This window comes from Eretmochelys imbricata, chromosome 24, assembly GCF_965152235.1.
Source record: "Eretmochelys imbricata isolate rEreImb1 chromosome 24, rEreImb1.hap1, whole genome shotgun sequence".
In the NCBI taxonomy this organism is placed as follows: Eukaryota; Metazoa; Chordata; order Testudines; family Cheloniidae; genus Eretmochelys; species Eretmochelys imbricata.
Window position 1 is genome coordinate 11,742,477 of NC_135595.1, and position 13,422 is coordinate 11,755,898.

Here is a 13,422-nt window from a genome sequence, read left to right on the forward strand (position 1 = left end):
ATGGCTGAAGTATCTTACCTGGGCCACCGGGTGGGGAGCGGCCGCCTAAAGCTGGAACCAGCCAAGGTGGAGGTGATCAGAGACTGGCCTGCTCCCCACACCAAAAAGCAGGTCCAAGCCTTTATTGGGATGGCAGGATACTGCCGAAGATTTGTGCCCCACTTTAGCACCATAGCCACCCCCATCACTGAGCTATGCAAGAAGGGGAAGCCAGACAAGGTGGTCTGGACCAAGCAGTGCCAGGAGGCTTTCCGGGCGCTGAAGGAGGCTCTGGTCAGTGACCCAGTTCTGGCAAACCCAGACTTTGACAAGCCCTTTGTGGTGTTCACCAACGCCTCAGACACGGGACTGGGGACGGTGTTAATGCAGGAGGATGAAAAGGGGGAGAGACACCCCATCGTGTACCTGAGGAAAAAGTTGCTACCCCGGAGCAACACTATGCGGCCATCGAGAAGGAGTGCCTGGCCATGGTGTGGGCCCTCAAGAAACTAGAGCCCTATCTCTTTGGGCGACACTTCACCGTGTACACCGACCACTCTCCCCTGACCTGGCTGCACCAGATGAAAGGAGCCAACACCAAACTCCTGAGATGGAGTCTGCTCCTGCAGGATTATGACATGGATGTGGTCCACGTGAAGGGAAGTGCCAACATGATAGCGGATGCGCTGTCCCGGAGAGGGGGCCAGGAACTTCCCCAGGTCACTGGTCACTGGTCAGTTCAGTCTCGAAGGGGGGAGAGATGTAACGATGTGACGCAGCAGGGAGAGGGGAGTGTTGACCTGGGAATGTGCCCTGGAGATGGGAGACCTGAGAGCCTGTCACCTGAGCCAGGAGGGGGAGGGAGATGTGACACCTCTGCCCGGGAATGTGAACAGAGGCTGCAGGAGAGAGCCTGCTGGGGGGGTTTAGTTTTCAGTTTGGTGCTGGGTGGAGGAATGCAGGGAACCCCAGGGCTGGGGGTCTAAGCTCCCTGCTCCCCCAGAAGGACTTGACTGAGGAGTCCTGGTTGTACCCACAAGCTCTGTTTTGGACTGTGTTCCTGTTGTCCAATAAACATTCTGTTTTACTGGCTGGCTGAGGGTCTCAGTGAATCCCAGGAAGAGGGATGCAGGGCCTGGAGTCCCCCACACTCCGTGACAATGGACAAATGTTTGGAGTGAAACGAGGCTGGAATTAAGATTTAGTTTGACAGTATCAGCAGCATTTTGCACAGGGCAGTTGAAAAGCAGCTGGAAACCGAGTAGGATGCCCATGGAATGATGGGATTGAGAAACTTGCATCATGTGACACTGAACCTGCCCTGACGAGGCACTGCAAACCCTTCCCCAAACACCCTGTAGCAGGTTGCACAGTGAGATAACTACCCACTGTGCGCTGTTCTCTGTGTTGATGCAAGAGCTGCTCCTGTGGATGTGCTCCACTGACACAAGGAACATAGTGTGGACATGAAACAGTGATATAATTACAGTGGTGATTGTACATCAACATAACTTAAACCAAATTAACTTTGTAGCATAGACATGGCCTTAGGTGTCATACTCACAGTGATTGCAATAGAAGTTAGGTGCCTAAGGAATTCTGAGGATCTGGGCCACAGTTTGTAAATAAGACATGGAGCAGAAAGGAAAACCAGGACGCTGGTATTATGATGCAGAATGACTTTAATGTGAAAAAGAAGAGAAGTACACAGGAAGAGACAGAAAGAATGCAAAGTACATTTGAGAGGATATATTTCCAGGGTTTCAAGAAGGTCTACAATGAATCACTGGTTCAAAGGTGATGCATTTCACACTAGATGTTCTTCTTTCTTCATTACAGTTGTTGAGTTTGACAATCAAGTCCTGTTTGCAACTATTTTAGGGTACTTGTTAGGTACTAGGGGGGCTAGTGCTAAATGGAAGGCAGAAATTTGGGGAGGGTATGTGATCCCGCATCCCCCCTCCCTACCCCACGTCACTTCTGGTTGCAGGCATGTTCGTGGACTCTCTTGATTATACTGGTGACCCCTAAGGTTCCTGGCCAATGGGAGTTGCGGAGGGGGCACTTGGGGCACGGGCAGCACGCGGAGACCCCTGCCCCTCGCGGGGGCTTCAGGGACATGCTGGCCACTTTCGGGAGCAGCATGGGGCCAGGGCAGGTAGGGAGCCTGCCTTAGCCCTGCTGCGCTGCCGGATTTCTAGCAGCCTAAAATCTCCCGGATTGGCTTTAGTAGTCTCTGGGAGATAAAGCCCAATTTTGGGAGACTCCCAGCAAAAGCAGGAGGGTTGCAAACCTAAGAAAGGTATTTAGGCTCCTAACTTCCACTGATTTCAATGGGCCTAAATGAGCTAATGTGTCCTTTTGACACAAAAAGTAAAGGTTTGAACCATGTTATAAAAACTAAAATGGTGCCTTACCTGAATTTCTTATTATAAATCTCTCAGCAGCTGAGAAACTGCAAATAAAATGTCAATTGGAAATAACTGTGAGAAGTGTGTTTTTATGGAACGCCCCATAATGGGGCATGGTGGCATATGACCAGGCCAGCGCAGATCTACTTGACTCCACCTCTTGCAAATCATATCAAAGCACAGCCCTACGCCTACAGCACTGAGGGCATTTTGGGTCCCTATCAGCACACCCCTTACACAAACACAAACAAATGCACGGTGCTTGTTAAAGGGGCGTACTCACTGGGACGGTGAGCAAAGTTTCCAAGACCTCTGAAGAGTCATCGCCCAACTGCTGACAGATTTAATGAAGAAACTCAGATAAGGCACCATTTTTCCTTTCTTATGTGCTTAAAACCTTTGCCTTGTATGTCAAGAGGCCTCCTTAGCTGATGCTCTTGAGCCCCCAAAGTTTTGACTGGGTGCCACATTCCCTAGCCATTTGCGTGATTGTGACCAGTTTCTATCATCGGCACCTCTTGTTTACCCTTAAATATTTCTACTTGCAACTTAGCTGTGATTTGGCCCTATGCACCCTGACATTGGAATTATTCGGAGTCTCCTGATTAGGTTTTGGCGTCTCAAACAACAGCTGAGTCCAAGAGCTGTCCTCATGATCACATTCATTATCCATTACCATGGTTGTGTGGCTCTCATTACATGGTTCTGGGGTCTCAGACATCGGTTGCAACAACCATATAGTTGTGTATTGGGTTTTCACAACCTTGCCCATGTAACATCTCTTCGTGAGCCACTTGTCTACAGAGTGGTGACAAGGAAAGATTGAAGGGTCTTTTCAGCAGCTCCATCTTTACTCAGCAGGCCTTTTCAATGGCACATCCTTATTCATACCCTGGTCATTGTCTTAGCCAATCGTTTAGGGGCAGCACATCAAAACCCTTTTGGTATCAGGATTTATTTATCATAAACCATGTTGACTGGCATTTATAATATTACCCTCCAGTGACCAGTCCTCTTCATTATTTACCCCTCCGCCGTCAACTGCAAACTTCATCAGTAATGATTTTCTGTTTTCTGTGAGGTCACCGATAAAATGTTAACTAGCAGAGGACTACTAGTCAGGACTATTCAGCAATGTTGATGAAAATTATAGACAGAAACAAGCAAATTCAGTAAAAATGTCTGCATGGTTTTTAATGTGGGGGTCTGGGGAACTGGGAGAGAAACACGGTGCAAAGGGTGAGCGACTGCTCTGAGGGCTGATTAATGCTTCTGTGGCCGAAAGCAAGTCTGTGCTGGGATCCTGACCCACAGTGACTCTCACAGTCACCCAGCTGTCCCCGGGGCAATGGAAGCTGCCAGCCCCCTGAGAAATTCTCCAGAAGAAAAGAGAATGTGGGTCAAGCAAACCCTGTGAGCTTTCTTCCATGCCAGCGACAAAGAGAAAGGAGGGCTGCTCTCCCAAAAGGACATGCCTCTGCTCTGTACACAGTGTCAATTCCTAGACAGGGGCCACGGCAGGCTCCGAGGCATCCAACAGCAATTTCGTTCTTTGCTTCCCTAAGGAAGGGGGAAACAAATGTCATTCCCAGAAGTAGCAGAGCTTTCGGGAAGGGGTGTGTGTTAAATATATTTGTTCTCTGCCCAGTGACTATTCACACACACACACACACACACACACAGACACACACACACACACACCCGAGGGGCAAGCACACCTTTGCATTTCTGTAGCACCTCACCAAGCCTCACAGGCTAAAGACGTGCACTGCTGGTGACATGCGGCAGTGTCTGGGGAGCTGGGAGGCAGCAGACACCCAGCGCAGCAGAGCGTCAAGATCACAGGGAAAACTCCAACAATAGCAAAGTCATGGGACGCACAATGTCTATGCAGATAGGACAGGTTTTAAGGTCACAGGCAAAAGACCCAACCATCATGGGACTCGGCTCATTTACCTAACTGGCTGAGCTGCCCCTGCGGGGCTCACAACTGAGCTAATGGAGATTCAATCAGACAGCACTGGCATTCTCTCTGTGCTCCCTTTTGGCTTCAGCAAGGGAGTCAGCAGCCCCAGCAGACAAACAGCCCTTGTAGCTTTGTTCCAGCCGCGAGTTGAGTTGTCATGGGGAACCAGCAGGAATGTCTCCAAATGGCCATTCCACCACAGCTACAGGTCGTTGTCTGAAGGCGGCTGGAAGCCACCCCTGCAGCTCTCTCACAGGGACTATGGTGCAGCCAGTCCCTGCCTTCCAGTGGAGCCACTGGGTGGGACTGGCCTGGCAGTCTAATGCCAGCACCTTATGGGGAGGAGGTTTGGGGCCATGGGTTGGCACCTGGCCGGACAGGCTGGGAAGGCTGTGGAGGCCACAATCCAGTCTGGTGGTAGAAGGCCCTTCATGCTGGCTTTGTGGCATCAGACTCCACCTGAGCGAAGAGGGGAAGCTCCCTGTGCACAGAACTATGAAAATCAGATTCCCTGTTTGTGTCACAACCCCTCAGCTGCTGGAGGGTGGGGGTGGGAAGTTCCCACTTTTATTTCCTAAGGGGGAGATTTCCAAATGCACCGAAGGCTAATGGGGACTGAGCGCCGAGCTTTCATGTTGTCTCTGGAAACCTGCCCCCACTGGCAGCAGCTGGTTTCTATGTGGGAGACAAGGACAGAGCAGCACTGTGACACCCTGCACCTCCCTCCCTTCCTATCCATCTGCCTGGGGATTTGCACCATGCCCATCCCCGTGGTATCAGAGTGCCCATCCCCCTGCATTCTCCTGGCATTGCGTCCCTCTCCTGCAGGTGTATACAGCTCACAAGAGGGCTCTTCAGTACTTGGCAGAGCAAAGCCAGTGAACAGTGATTCTTGTGATAGACAGCTCCTACCTGAGCGCTTCCGAGAGAGAAGGAGCCCGAAGACAACCACTGCCAGGACCAGGACAGAGAGGGGCAGAGCAATGAGCAGGATGTTTCTATAGTCGTACACGGCATCTTCCGCACCTGAGCAGGGAAGAGGAAGATGTCATGAGTGCCGTGGGCTCTTCTGGGCAGGGAACCCCAGCCAAGTACGCACAGGCTCTGTAGCTGTGCTGGCGCCAGGCATTGGGAAGAGGAATTCCAGCCACCTGCTGCACCATGAAAGCTTCTCACACTCCATGAGCCAACAGACCATGACAGAGTGGGGGAGGAGAGTCACAGGGAAATTCAGACTACCCAGAACTTTAGCCTGTCTACTCTTTAGCCTGCATTCCCAGCCCCCCCGGTGCTGATCCACAGCCTTCCTGCTGTTCTGCCAGGAAAGTCACAGAACCGGGCTAAAAGCAGCTGCAGGAAAAGCCAGAGGAAAAGCATTCTCCAAACACCCCCGCTGCCCTCCACCTCCCGACGGTGCCAAGAGTGAGCTGAGGCAGCAGGAAATGTGGGGGAAGCTGAAGTTCCTCTGCAATCCAGAGCGGGGAGGATTTCTTGCAGCTTCTTTAGATTTGTGGAATTTCCTCGCCCTTCCATGGATCTTCTTGTCCTGTGTTTGCAACAGTCCAGGCCAAAGTCTACTCTCAGCTACACTGGTGAAAATGCAGAGTGAGGCCAATGACTGCATTGGAGTGACTCTGGATTGACAACCATGTAAATGAGAGCACAGTGTGGCCATTACTCGTGCATTCCCTTGTATCAGCTGTGGCACTGAGGGGCTGAGTGACCTGGGCTGCCAACTCCCAACCTTTAAACTCAGCCATTGTGCAGGTAACCGAGAGCCCTCCTCCAGTGCTGCAGATGCTTCCACAGCTTGAACCCATGTGGGGGTCTGACCAGGGCTTGGATCATTCAGAACACCCTGGATATGCCTGTAGTTTTAGACTCTCTGGGTGATAATCCTCAGTGAAGATTCACCAGGGACCGTGACTCCCTCTCCACCTCATCCACCTTCACATGGTAGCAAATCTGCTATCAAAAGTAAATGCCCTCCCACAAAATCCATCTCCCAGGCACTGTCTTGTGGCTGCAGACAGCTGGGCCATTGGCTCATGCCAAGTGGCTAGGCACTGGGCTGGGCATGGGAGATGGGTGAAACATGACATACCTGTTTCCCTCTGGCAGTGTTCCCAGGGTGCGATGGTAGCTGATTCCCAACTGACAGCATTGGCTGCAGTACAGGTATAGGATACCTGCCTATCCGAGGGGCCCAGCTTAGCCCATAGGACCAGGCCAGCCTCAAAGAGAGAGTGATTGTCCATGCTCAGCACCTTGCCATCCGTCCTGCCCCAGCTGTAGGTTACGTTGGTGCCACTGGCCGCCACACAGGTCAGGAACACCTCGCAGACCCTCGCAGAGCCACTGCGGCTGCTCTCTGATGTGAACACCTGCAGTGTCAGCTGGGAAACCACTTCTGGACATAGAGCAGACAGGACAGCAGAGGGGTCAAAGCCAGTAATCTCCCCCTGGCTGGATACTCAAACCCCACCTCCCTGCGGGACCACCCGCTGCACCAGCACACCTGGTATTAGTGCATGAATACATCCATTTGCACTCACTCACCAGATCTACCCCTAGAAATATCGGGCTCTGTCTGGGGGTTTGGTGCTGCTCTCCCACTGGGCAGGGCTTTCAAACTTCAGTCCTAGTAGCCCCAAGTGTATGTGTGTGGGGGGAGCGGAGGGGGGGTGTAGGAGGCCGTGACAGCCTGTGTGGCCAACTTCATCTACTGCCGATCTCACAGGGTCCCTCGTCATCCAGAGCCAAAGGGCTGTGGTGCCAGCCTGGTAGTTGCTTTGTAAGAGCAGAAATAAAGGCAAGAGGGAAGTCACAGCCCCAAGTTCCCTACGTGCTGCCTTGTGCCTGTGACAGCATTTCCTGGTTAGCAGAAGGGCAGTGCTCCCCTGTCCCTGCCCTCTGGGACATGTTCATTGGGTGCCCAGAATGAGGGCGATGGGACACGCAGTCACCTCCCAGGGCAGGCTGGCTCTGGATGCCCAGCTGACGTGCCCCGTGATGGCAACGGCGCTCGCCTTCCATAGTAATGCAGGGAGTGGAGGGCGGACTAGACGATCCCTTCTGGCCTTGTAACCTGGGGAGTCGCCGAGTTATACCCTCTGCAGCAGAGGCTGGACCAGGCCTCACACCACAGGCTAATCCCCTTCGCCAGGCCAGCAGGACATTTGCCCCCAGAGCTTCGTATTAGAACATAAAATACCCAAGGAGTCTGGGTAGGGTGGGTGCCCTGTCCCGGGACTGCCTGCCTGGGAGCTCAGCACAGCTGCCCCAGCTCCCTCAGGGGGCCTCTGTCAGAGTCAGCTGCTGGGCCTGGCAGCCTGCGGGGACAGGGCTGGCGCCAGGGAGCGGGTTGTTCCCTGCTGGTTCAGGTGAGACTGTTAGTCTCTAAGGTGTCACAAGTCCTTCTTTTCTTTTTGCGGATACAGACTAACACGGCTGATACTCTGAAAACTGCACAGAGTGTTCGTCCATGGAGAATTTGGCCTAGCTCCAAACACATCACCCTCCTGCGCTTAAGTGGCAAGGAAACAGGAGCCCAACCCGGCGTACCGTAGACTGCCAGGTGCAGCATGCGCGTCTCCGTCTGTCCTCGTGTGTTCACCAGCAGGGCTGAGAAGGTGCCGCTATCTCCCAGTTCCACCTGACTGATCTCCAGGGTGAGGTTACTGTGGAGCCGGCTCCGCCCATAGAAACGGGATTGGTACAGGGTCTCCGCTGAGCCCCTGAAGTAGGTGGCCACTAGCTCTTCTGCCGGCGCTAGGTACCTCCAGATGGCATCCCTGACTTGGAACCCCAGGGGGATGTCGGCTCCCAGCAACACTGCTCTCCCCACCACTCCTGTCACCTTCACGGTGGCACGGGCTGTGGCCGGTGGGGCTGGAACGAGGCAACAGGCAGATGCCTTCATGTTAGGGTCATGGGAGGAGCTGGGATAGAAGCAGCATATCTGAGGCCACAGTGGTTCTCCTCTCCCGACACCCAGGGCAGCCTTCTCCTTGCTCCCCTGGGCATCTTTGGCATCTCCATGGCTGAGTCTGACATGGTGGCCAGTGCAGAGTCCCCACAGCCTCTCCCATCCCTGCCTCTGGTGTCACCTTCCCAAGTTCCCTCTTCCCCTGCCTACAGGCTTCCCATCTGCAGTGCCCTGGGAAGGTGAGGCTGCCAGGACCAAAAGCATCCATGTCACAGGAGTCCTAGGGCCTTTCTCCTGGCAGGCACCCACTGGGAAGCTCACAGATGCCCAGGGGCCTCCAGGCAAAAACAAGACCAGACTTTCCTAAGGCAAAAAGGAACCATCAAACAACAAACTTTGAATCACCCTCCCCCATCCCTGCCTCTAAACCGTCCACCTGTCCCACACCTCTCTGCTCTTTCTCCATCACAAAGAATCTAAAAAGAGCACAAGCCCCATTTAAAAAATCCTCAAAAAGAAAAGGAGTACTTGTGGCACCTTAGAGACTAACCAATTTATTTGAGCATGAGCTTTCGTGAGCTATAGCTCACTTCATCGGATGCATACCGTGGAAACTGCAGCAGACTTTATATATACACAGAGAATATGAAACAATACCTCCTCCCACCCCACTGTCCTGCTGGTAATAGCTTATCTAAAGTGATCATCAGGTTGGGCCATTTCCAGCACAAATCCAGGTTTTCTCACCCTCCACCCCCCCACACAAATTCACTCTCCTGCTGGTGATAGCCCATCCAAAGTGACAACTCTTTACACAATGTGCATGATAATCAAGTTGGGCCATTTCCTGCACAAATCCAGGTTCTCTCACCCCCTCACTCCCCTCCCAAAAACCACACACACAAACTCGCTATCCTGCTGGTAATAGCTCATCCAAAGTGACCATTCTCCCTACAATGTGCATGATAATCAAGGTGGGCCATTTCCAGCACAAATCCAGGTTTTCTCACATCCCCCCCACCCCCATACACACACAAACGCACTCTCCTGCTGGTAATAGCTCATCCAAACTGACCACTCTCCAAGTTTAAATCCAAGTTAAACCAGAACATCTGGGGGGGGGGGGTAGGAAAAAACAAGAGGAAATAGGCTCCAACCCCTCAGACAGAGACAAACACCTACAAGATCTCTGTCAAGCTTTCTTACAACTACAATACCCACCTGCAGAAGTAAAGAAACAGATTGATAGAGCCAGAAGAGTTCCCAGAAGTCACCTACTACAGGACAGGCCTAACAAAGAAAATAACAGAACACCACTAGCCGTCACCTTCAGCCCCCAACTAAAACCCCTCCAACGCATTATTAAGGATCTACAACCTATCCTAAAGGATGACCCAACACTCTCACAAATCTTGGGAGACAGGCCAGTCCTTGTCTACAGACAGCTCTGCAACCTGAAGCAAATACTCACCAACAACCACATACCACACAACAGAACCACTAACCCAGGAACTTATCCTTGCAACAAAGCCCGTTGCCAATTGTGCCCACATATCTATTCAGGGGACACCATCACAGGGCCTAATAACATCAGCCACACTATCAGAGGCTCGTTCACCTGCACATCCACCAATGTGATATATGCCATCATGTGCCAGCAATGCCCCTCTGCCATTTACATTGGTCAAACTGGACAGTCTCTACGTAAAAGAATAAATGGACACAAATCAGATGTCAAGAATTATAACATTCATAAACCAGTCGGAGAACACTTCAATCTCTCTGGTCACGCAATCACAGACATGAAGGTCGCTATCTTAAAACAAAAAAACTTCAAATCCAGACTCCAGCGAGAAACTGCTGAATTGGAATTCATTTGCAAATTGGATACTATTAATTTAGGCTTAAATAGAGACTGGGAGTGGCTAAGTCATTATGCAAGGTAGCCTATTTCCTCTTGTTTTTTCCTACCCCCCCCCAAGATGTTCTGGTTTAACTTGGATTTAAACTTGGAGAGTGGTCAGTTTGGATGAGCTATTACCAGCAGGAGAGTGCGTTTGTGTGTGTATGGGGGTGGGGGGGATGTGAGAAAATCTGGATTTGTGCTGGAAATGGCCCACCTTGATTATCATGCACATTGTAGGGAGAATGGTCACTTTGGATGAGCTATTACCAGCAGGATAGCGAGTTTGTGTGTGTGGTTTTTGGGAGGGGGGTGAGTGGGTGAGAGAACCTGGATTTGTGCAGGAAATGGCCCAACTTGATTATCATGCACATTGTGTAAAGAGTTGTCACTTTGGATGGGCTATCACCAGCAGGAGAGTGAATTTGTGTGGGGGGGTGGAGGGTGAGAAAACCTGGATTTGTGCTGGAAATGGCCCAACCTGATGATCACTTTAGATAAGCTATTACCAGCAGGACAGTGGGGTGGGAGGAGGTATTGTTTCATATTCTCTGTGTATATATAAAGTCTGCTGCAGTTTCCACGGTATGCATCCGATGAAGTGAGCTATAGCTCACGAAAGCTCATGCTCAAATAAATTGGTTAGTCTCTAAGGTGCCACAAGTCCTCCTTTTCTTTTTGCGAATACAGACTAACACGGCTGTTACTCTGAAACCTGTCATTAAAAAATCCTGTGCAGGTTGCCAGTTAAGAGCGAATGTTCCAGCAGTTGGAAGCAGCGTGGCCGTTACTATGGTGAGACAGGAACCAACAGAGCAGCCCCTGGCTTGCTCCAGATGCAGCCTGTGATGTAGCAACAAGGAATTATGCTGAAGTCAGATATTTAACTGACATATCCTTCTAAAGTTAAATGCTGCAGATTGAGACTCCCAATAAAAAGAAGGTCCAGGCCCCCACACAAACAGAATTTGACATTTCCACAAGGATAAACTCTCTCCAGAACACTTCCTCACCAGCATCAGCTTCCTGGCCACCACAATCAGCTTCAACAGTGGAACCCTACAGACAACTGTATACAAGACACCCATGGATCACCGCACCTACCTTCACAGATCCAATAACTACCCCAAATACACCAAGAAATCTGTTCTCTAAAGCCAAGCCCTCAGATACCACAGGATATGCTCCAAGGAGAAAATCCAGGATACACACCTTAACACACTTAAAACTTCCTTCAACAAAAAAGGACACTCCACCAGAGAAGTAGATCTGTTATGGAATGGGCCACCCAAATACCCCAAGAGAACCTGCTTCAATACAGAAATAAAACCCCCTCCAACCACACACCTCTAGTTGTCACCTATCACACCACATGGGAACCCATATGGGGGATCATCAAACTAGTACGACCCATACTCAACAGGTGTCCCATCCTGAAAGAAATTTTTCCTGAGCCCCCTCTTTGGGCCTTGAAGCACCTCCCCCCACCCCACCCCACCCCACCCCCTCACAGCCTTATCAAGCTCATCATCAGAAACAAGCTCCCCACAGACCAGGACCCACCAACTCAGAGTGACACCAGACCCTGCCAGAACAACAGATGCAAAACCTGCAGACATTGCTCCACTGCTACAATGATCAACACCCCCCCACAACACACCTTTAAAGACCTCTTCCATGGGTCCCTACACATGACTATCAAAACAAATGATAGTAGGAGAACACTTCAATCTCCCTGGCCACTCAATAACAGATTTAAAAGTAGCCATACTTCAACAAAAAGCTTCAAAAACAGACTTAAAAGAGAAACTGCTGAGCTACAATTCATTTTCAAACTTAACACCATCAATCTGGGCTTGAATAGGGACTGGGAGTGGCTGGCTCACTAGAAAAGCAATTTTCCCTCTCTTGGTATTGACACCTCCTCATCAATTATTGGGAGTGGACCACATCCCCCCTAACTGAATTGGCCTTCAACACTGGTTCTCCACTTGTAAGGTAACTCCCTTCTCTTCATGTGCCAATATATATTTATGCCTGTGTCTGTAATTTTCACTCCATGCATCTGAAGAAGTGGGTTTTTTACCCATGAAAGCTTATGCCCAAATAAACATGTTAGACTTTAAGGGGCCACCAGACTCCTCGTTGTTTTTGTGGATACAGACTAATACAGCTACCCTTCCGATACTTAAAACAAATGGTGTACCTCATCCAGTGCACTAAATGCCTCAGTAACTACTATGTGGGTGAAACAAGACAATCACTACACTCTCCAATGAACTCACCCAGAAAAATGATAGAAGGCAAAAATACTTCACAAAGTGATCACTGCATATCTGATCTCTCAGTCCTCAGCCTCAAAGGAAGCCTGCAAAACACCTTCAAAAGACAAGCCTGGGAACTTCAATTCATAACTTTGCTAGACACTGAAAATCATGAACTCAACAGAGATACTGGATTTGTGACTCATTACAAAAATCTGTAACTCACTAGCCCCCTCCCCAGCTTTTTTTTTTTCTTCTCCCCCTATGACTGGAGAGGTGTTAATGGGCCACTTCACCTTGAATGGTCCCTTGAAATGTGCTAACTACTTATGCTAAACAATCTGTTCCAGGTTGTGTTTAGCTGTGACACTCTGAGTACAGTTCCTAGATCTGAAGAAGAGCTTTGTGTAAACTAGAAAGTTTGTCTCTCTCACCACAGAAACTGGTTTAATAGAAGAGATTACCTCATCCCCTTGTCTCTCTAATATATTTTGTCAGCTTCTTGGGGCAGGGACTGTCCTTTTGTTCTGTGCACAGTGCCTAGCACCAGAGTTCTGGTCCTTGGCTGGGGCTGCTAAGCACTATGGTAATACAAATAATACACAATAAAAATTACAACTAGCCCTGAATCTGTAGCAACCCATGGAGATCCAAGTGAATCTGCACTGGCATACGTGTTCATGTGGCTCACCCAGCTGCCCTGAGACACTGCTGGCTGCTCCCATGGGTGAAAGGAGCTGCTCCTCTCACTCCCTGATACACACACAGGTCTGACGTGTTCCAGTGATGCTCATATCTGCGGTGAGCCCTGTGGCTGAGTTAGCATCAGGGACTGGCTGAGAGTCAGCTCTCCATCCACTCACTGGTTAAAGGTCAGCCTACAGAGACCGCAGTAAGTAACAGCAGGGTGAGGAGGGGTGAGAACTCTTACCTTTGTGCAGGAACAGAGCCAGCACCAGCCAAGCCACCAT

General features: G+C 50.5%; 1 protein-coding gene across 1 annotated transcript; it reads right to left on the reverse strand.

The window, feature by feature from the left end:
* Positions 1–3,891: 3,891 nt before the first annotated feature.
* SLAMF8 (SLAM family member 8) lies at positions 3,892–13,422 on the reverse strand. Its single transcript, XM_077840813.1, has 5 exons — positions 13,383–13,422; positions 7,921–8,247; positions 6,461–6,766; positions 5,269–5,382; positions 3,892–3,950 (listed from the first exon to the last, which is right to left on the reverse strand). Exons 1-5 carry the CDS (start codon positions 13,420–13,422, stop codon positions 3,892–3,894), a joined length of 846 nt encoding a protein of 281 aa, XP_077696939.1.